The sequence below is a fragment of the Lactuca serriola genome, chromosome 7, assembly GCF_051521515.1.
Source record: "Lactuca serriola cultivar US96UC23 chromosome 7, Lser_US96UC23_V15, whole genome shotgun sequence".
Classification (NCBI taxonomy): Eukaryota; Viridiplantae; Streptophyta; class Magnoliopsida; order Asterales; family Asteraceae; genus Lactuca; species Lactuca serriola.
In genome coordinates this window covers 58,807,875-58,815,488 of record NC_136414.1, presented here as the reverse complement: position 1 = coordinate 58,815,488, position 7,614 = coordinate 58,807,875, and the positions used below count along the sequence as shown (strand labels likewise).

The following is a 7,614-nucleotide window of genomic DNA, read 5'->3' as shown; positions in this document are numbered from 1 at the left end:
TGACTATCATATGCTAGATCTAGGGTTTAAAGTCTTGGATGAATTGCATGTAAAATAGAGAAACCTAGATCCAAGCATTAGGGTTTGCATGAGCACATAGGATATTCTTATGGCAAAAACCCGTCAGTGGTATCAAATCCTTGATTGGTTTCTATTGTAGTGATGCCTTGTATGTTTGTTCAAGCTGTAAAATCGTTTTTTGGCCCCCCTGCCTGCTGAACTCGGCAAGTTCCAATGTGGACTCGGCGAGTTGTCTCCTACTCAGCGAGTCCATAGAGGAACTCGGCGAGTTCGAGCGTCAGAAGGAGGCAGTTTTAGGATTTCTTGCTGTTTTACTCAAAGATACTTGCCTTAACTGTTATGGGTCATTAAAATTCGAATTTTAATCATATTTTGAGTGTATCCTTGATTAAACAAAAGATAATTACCAATTGATTAGATAATAACTTCCTTATTTGATTAAAATTTGATTATTTGTATTAATTGGGTAACTTATCTTGCAAGAAATTGATTTTAAGTCAAATTAGATAATAATTAGATTAATTGTTTAATTTAAGTTATTTGCTATTTGATCCTTGTGTTTTGAAAAGTTTCAAAACTTGCCCTCAAGTTTTGGAATTTAAATTTTGATTAAAAGGTTTGATTTTGAAATATTTAAATTCTAATCCCTAATGTTTTGAAATGTTTCAAAACTTTCCCTCAAGTTTTGGAATTTAAAAGTTGATTAAAAGTTTAATTTAGGAATGTTAAATTCTAAAACCCTAGTATTGTTTTGAAAAAGTTCAAATCACACCCTTATGGTTTTATTAATTGATTAAGGAGTATAATTAAAAAAGGTTTAATAAATCCATAAAGTTTTGGTTCACAATTTAATTGAATTATAAGTATAATTGTTAAAATTGACCACCTACTATTTTAAAAGTGTAAAATACACCCTATACTATATATAACATTAAAATTCTAACATTATATATATGTATGAGTAAAAGTCAGTCTTACTGTTAGTAGGCCTCATTCACGAAGCTGGTTTATAAGGAGCGTTTAAGGAAATTACCTATAAAATAGCGATTGAATGGGTATAGTATAGGTGCATTTCATGCATTCATTTTGTAGTTTTAGTTCATAAAAGTGCATTGCATTTAGGTTTAAACTCATGCATTTTGCATATTTTTCTGGATTTTTCATGATGCAATTCCATTCACACACTTTTATGATATTTCAGGGACTTTTTGAAGGTTGGAAATCGCTGGAGGAAGTTTAAAAGAATTGGAGACAGAGTTACAGAAGTTTTGGAGCTCAGAAGAAAGAGAATGAAGAATTTGGCTTCTCAGAAGTTTACACGGCCGTGTAAATGCTCCCCGTTTATTTAAACGGGCCGTGTAAACGTACATGCAAGGGCAGTCTACTTCGATGAACTTGAAAGATTAAGCATTCTACGTCTATTGTTTACACGGCCGTGTAAATGGCACCCTTTAATTTACACGGGCCATGTAAACGTCTCGGCAGTTTTAAAGTGGTTTTGTCTTCTTATAATTGAGACAATCGGTTTTGTGAGGAGTTAGGTCGGATTTTGGGAGAAAGGAAGGTGATTTTCAGAACTTTTGCAAGTAGATTAACACTTGGAAACACTTTAATTTCCTTTTTGTAAGTCAATTTGAAGTTTAAACTTGTTTGTTTTGTAGTTCAACCTAGATATGTGTGGTTGATTTAATTATCATTTCCGAATCTGAATTCTTAAGTATGTGTTGTTAGGTTGTAACTTGAATTTGACTTGTGTTTGACATCTAGTAATCTTTGATTTGATCTTAATTATGTGTTTGGTTGGTTCTCTTTTTCACTTGATCAATGAATTAGGGTTCTAGTCAATCTAGTTAATCAAATTATGAAATTCATATATGTTTTATGATTTGATGTTAGTAACACACACTTACTTGGTTGTAATTAGATCAAAATTAGTGTAATCAAAGATTAAATGTTTATATTCCCTAGCTTAAGAGGAATGTTAAACATTGTTGGTAATTAGTGCAAGAACTTAATGTCATTTAATGATTTGATGCAAGAGCTTATTTGAATTGAATCAATTAAATGAAGTTTTATTTGAAGAGCTTGTTTTGAATAAAATACTTTTACCAATTTGGATATTAGAGTTTATTAATATCCAACTTACCAACCTAGATTGAACATGAGTTATAATCATATTACATCTTTCAACATAATACATGTATAAGAGTCAGAATCGGAAATGTACTTCTTTTATTGAGTTTGTTATCAATATTTCTTATTTATGAAGTTTAATTCAAGCTCAAACACAATCCCCCATTTTAATATTATTTGTATTATGTGTGAAAATATGGCAAGATAAGAAGTCCTGTATTCCTGTGGACCGACCCTGCTTACTCTATACTATTTTTAGTATTAGAAATAGCAGTGATTTGAGTTTTATTAATATTATTTTATCCCATCATTTGTTGGTTTGACCACTAAACAAATTGGCGCCGTTTCCGGGGATACGGTAGTACTAATTGTTTATGCCAAGATCTTTTCGCACAGGTACACCTTTACCAGTTGATTTGGAGATAGAAAAATCTGCTAAACAAAGAAGGAAGCAAGCCAGACTTTTAAAGAAACAACAACAATCCGGAGCTTCTTCATCAAATCTATCAACTACATCCTCTCCAACATCCAAAAGTATCACCCCACCATCTTCACCTACTCCTACTATGGCAGACAACCATGGAGGAAATCAAAATCCTCCACATCCACCACCTGAACAAACCTTTAGACAATGGGCCACTCAAGATGTCACCCAACAACCTTTGTGCATAAATTACCCTGCAGCAATCAACTTTGAACTCAAGTCTGGACTCATCCATTTGTTACCCTCATTCCGTGGTCTTGAGAATGAAGACCCACATAAATTCCTTAAGGAATTTCATGTTGTTTGTGTGGGTATGAAGCCACATGAAGTCACAGAAGATCAAATCAAGTTAAGGGCATTCCCCTTTGCTTTACAAGATTCAGCCAAGGAGTGGTTGTATGACTTACCACCGGGGTCAGTCACAACATGGAATGAACTTGCAAGGATGTTTCTGGATAAATATTTTCCAGAAATGAGAGCTTCAGCTTTACGTAGAGAGATAATTGGTATCAAGCAACAAAAGAGAAAAGCCTTGCATACTTATTGGGAACGGTTCAAGAAATTATGCTCAAGATGTCTACAACATGGGATTACAGAATATCAGTTGCTGCAGTATTTTTGTGAAGGAATGTCATCTTGGGATAGGAGATTACTCAATGCATCAAGTGGTGGATCTATAGCTGATAAGACTCCAACAGAAATCAGAGTTCTTATCAAAAACATGGTAGAAGAGTCCAAGCATACAGTCCAAGAAGAAGAGTGGTACAGTGATGCACCAAGGGGGTGAAAGAAATTTCTACTCCAAAAATTGAAAGTCAACTTTCTGAGTTGACTAAGGTAGTAATGATGCTTGCAAAGGACAAGGGCGTGCAACCACCAACAGTTAGACCTTGTGGTATTTGTACACAAGTTGGACATCCAACCGACATGTGCCTTCAACTTCAAGAGGAAGATTATGAAGAAGCAAAAACCATGGGAGGTTTTCTTGGATCTAGTTAAAGGGGATATGAGCAGCCACGAGGTGATCAAAGATGGAACAACAATCAAGGTTGGGGAGGAAATCAACAAGGGAACTACCAACCAAGTCAACCACATCAATACCAACAAAGACTACCTTTTCCACCACAAAACTTTCAGCCAAGGCAACCACAGCACCCTCCTCAACAAGCGGGTTCATTAAGTATGCCTTTAGAGGACATAGTGAAAAGTTTGGCAACTAGTACACAAGTTTTCCAACAAGAGACAAAAGCAAGCATAAAGAACTTAGAGAAACAAGTTTCACAGCTTGCTATTTCCGTAAGCAAACTAGAATCTCAAGGAAAGTTGCCTGCCCAAACTGAAGCAAACCCAAGGCACAATGTATGTGCCATCACATTGAGAAGCGGGAAGAGTTATGATGGTCCAAAATTGTCGTTTGATCAAAAGGAAGAAGAAATAGTAGTTGAAGAGACGACCAAAGAAGAGAAGGAGGAAGAGAAAACAATTGAAAATAAGCCCTTCATCACTGAGTCTAAAGCCACACCTGCTCCATTTCCCGAAAGATTAAAGAGCACGAAGAAAGAACGGGAAGAGAATGAGATCATGCAGATGTTCAAGAGAGTTCAAATCAATATTCCACTCCTCGAGGTCATCAAGCAGGTACCTAGATACGCAAGGTTCCTTAAGGATCTTTGTGTATCTAAAAAGAAATTAAAAGGAAAACAAGTCGTAACGGTTGGGGAGCATGTATCCGTAGTTTTGCAAAAGAGGATGCCCCCGAAGTGCAAGGATCCCGGTGTCTTTACCGTGCCTTGCAAGTTGGGAAATCTTTATATACACCGAGCTATGCTTGATCTAGGTGCATCCGTAAATGTCCTACCATATTCTCTTTTCAAATCAATTGGTGTAGGAACATTGAGCAAAACCGGTGTGATCATCCAACTTGCTGGCCGGTCTTTGGTACACCCAAAGGGAGTAATAGAGGACGTGTTAGTGCAAGTCGATGAATTTGTCTTCCCGGCTGATTTTTATGTCTTAGATATTGGAGATGATGACTCTCCAAGTTCAAGTTCCATACTTTTGGGTAGACCTTTTCTTAAAACTTCTAAAACAAAAATCGATGTCTACAATGGAACTTTGAGTATGGAATTTGATGGTGAACTTATCAACTTCAATGTGCATGAATCAAAAAAGAAGCATGTGAGGAGTGATGATATGTTAGAGAGGCCCACGTACCCAAAATGAAGCACAAATAGTTGGGGCAAAGTCGAGCCAACGACATTAAAAAGGGGCGGCTAACCGGGAGGCAACCCGGGGGTATTTTTGTCATTTCATATATTTTTGTTGTATTTTCTTTGTTTTCAAACTTCCAAGTTGTTTTTCATGCTAAAAGAAGGTTAAAAATCATTTTTCGGGCAGTAGAGGTTTAGCGGGTCGCAATTTCAAAAACTGAAAAAAATCAAATTTTTTGGCCTTTTCAGAAGTTTACACGGCCGTGTAAACTTATGCCTTCCATTTACACGGGACGTGTAAATGATTAAACGTTGTATATCTGATTCAGGGATTTACACGGCCGTGTAAATTCTCTCCTTTAATTTACACGGGCCGTGTAAACGCAAAAACAGGGCTGAACGATTTTAAGGTCAAATCTCGATTTTTCTAACTCATTCTTCTCTCAATACCTGCGATTCCTTCTCTCCCTACTGCTCCCTTCGAAAAAACCCTTCCAAATACTCAATCTTCCTCAATTTTGCAAAAAAAAAAAAAATCAAGCTCCAAGGTATGAAATTCTTCTCTTTTCTTCGTCTTCTTTATCTTTCACATCTATTTCAACCTCTCATGGCAGATTTTGGGGTTTTTGAGCAAAACCCTAGAATTTTTGAACTTCAAAATTTCGACCTAATGATTGAAATTTCTTGTAGGATAAGCTTGGGGATAGCTTGGGGAAGCATTGGATATCATCTTACCACCATTATCAAGCACAAATTGGTATAATTGTTCCAAACTCTTACTTTGTGCATTTAGATAGAACCACATTCCTTTTTTGGGTTCTTTTTGGTGAAACTTGCTAGTTCTTGTGCTTCAATTGTCTTAATTGTGTGCAACTCTTTGTTGATTCATTTGGGTAATGGCTTCCCGGGGTAAAAGACCTAGAATTGGAACTTCATAGGATGAACAAGACCCACACCCCATGGACAACCCTTATGAATTTGGTCTAATTTTTTAGACTAATAGACAGGAGATATTGTATGCAAATCTTGTTACAAGAACAATGGGTGCTCAAAAATTTGTGGATATCCAAGCCCTCAAAGATTTACATATCTATAAGGGTGTCCACAAGCTCTTTAAAAACATAGGATGGGAGGGTCTTTTGAATCTTCATGCAGTTAGTTACCAAACACCGATGTTGGAACTTTTGTCTTCCATTACCTTTGACTATCAAACTCATCTCCTGACTTTCCGTTTGCTCAATCAAACCCATCAGTTTCATGCTGACATTCTCTATGATATGATTGGTGCTCCCAAAGAAAAAAGGGATGTATACACAGCCAAGGGAAGAAAAAATATCATTTTTGAGCAAAACTGTACAAATTTTTGGAGAAGCATTTCTTGTGAGTATGACTATCAGTCAGGCACAGCCAACGCTTCTAGCATTATCCATCCGGTCTTGAAAGTCGTCCATCGTATCATTGCTTCTCTCTTATTCCCTCAAGAAGATATTAGCAAGGCTAATAAGAAAGAGCTAGAAGTCTTGTGGTGTATGATTCATAAGCCTGCAGAAGTCCCTCATTTTGGATGTTGGGTTATTCAAAAAATGCTCTGAAGTGCTACGAGCCATGGTGGGCAGCTACATTGTGGAGGCATGGTTTCTGTTATTGCTGAACATCTTGGCCTCCATTTACCCAATAACCCAACAAACATAGTCATGGGCCGTACTCGTCTATCCATTGATGTTATGGAAACAATGCATCTCTTCCACCTCCTTCCCACTGGGGATGTTTATTGGACAGTAGATGGGAAAGAGTATCTACGCATAGACAGCAGAAACAAGAAGATACTCAATTTAGCCAATGACATTCCATCAACCACTTGGAAACTCAGATCCAGTTTAGGTGTTACAGTAGATCATAGTCCTCCACCCTCTCCTCCTCCTGCTCCTACTGCTGGTGCCTCTAGTTCATCTCACCCCACTTCTTCTTCTGAACACAATCTTTATATGGGTGGGTTTGCACGTTTGAACCACCGTTACACCAGTATACAGCAGGAAGTCGGAGAAATTTATACGGGTGTCGCTGAAATCATTTCTGATGGGCCGCTCAAGAGCAGCACAACCGCAACATTCATCACCTGCTGAGCGATATCCATAGAGTTCTTGTCCTTCCCACACAGCCGTAGCCACCATCAACATCTCAACCCCAATGGCCGCCCTACTATCCTACAGATTATCCTTCACAATTCCCTCTATATCAACCGCCCGGTCCTCAATAGGACGGCTATGCCTCTCTCCAACCATCTAGGACGATGCTTATTTTAAGCTTGGGGAGGGGCATCCATCCATGCATTATCCCGTTGCATGTAGGTTGCATGTAAATTTTGTACATATTGCATTGCATTGCATTATTTTTCTTTTTCATTTTTTTTAGAAAAAAAAACCAAAAAGATTTTCTTTCTACTCTATTTTTATTTATACTTTTTGCATTTTGCATCAAAGTTTTTTTGCATTTTCATTTAAACAAAAAAAGTAAAAGTAAAATTTTTCTTGATCCAATTCCAAGCAGCCAAATCTTCTCAAAACAGTTGAGATGGTAAGTGAGTAGTGTGCCTTGAGATTTTACTTGCTCTTTTTATTGAAAAATCTAAAAGCAAGTTAATCACACACGAGCACATCTCCCGAAGCTACTTGTGCAAAGCAAAAAATGAGAAGATTGTCAACACTGGAGCATAACAACAGGTATGAGTCGATTCTTTGGGACATATGACCGGTCTTATGCGTAGTA

At 37.2% G+C, this 7,614-nt stretch overlaps 1 protein-coding gene across 1 annotated transcript; it reads left to right on the top strand.

Annotated features, from left to right (window-relative positions):
- Positions 1 to 3,820: 3,820 nt before the first annotated feature.
- LOC145064007 (uncharacterized) lies at positions 3,821 to 4,861 on the top strand. The gene has a single exon (XM_079011537.1). It carries the CDS (start codon positions 3,821 to 3,823, stop codon positions 4,859 to 4,861), a length of 1,041 nt encoding a protein of 346 aa, XP_078867663.1.
- The last annotated feature ends 2,753 nt before the right edge of the window (positions 4,862 to 7,614 follow it).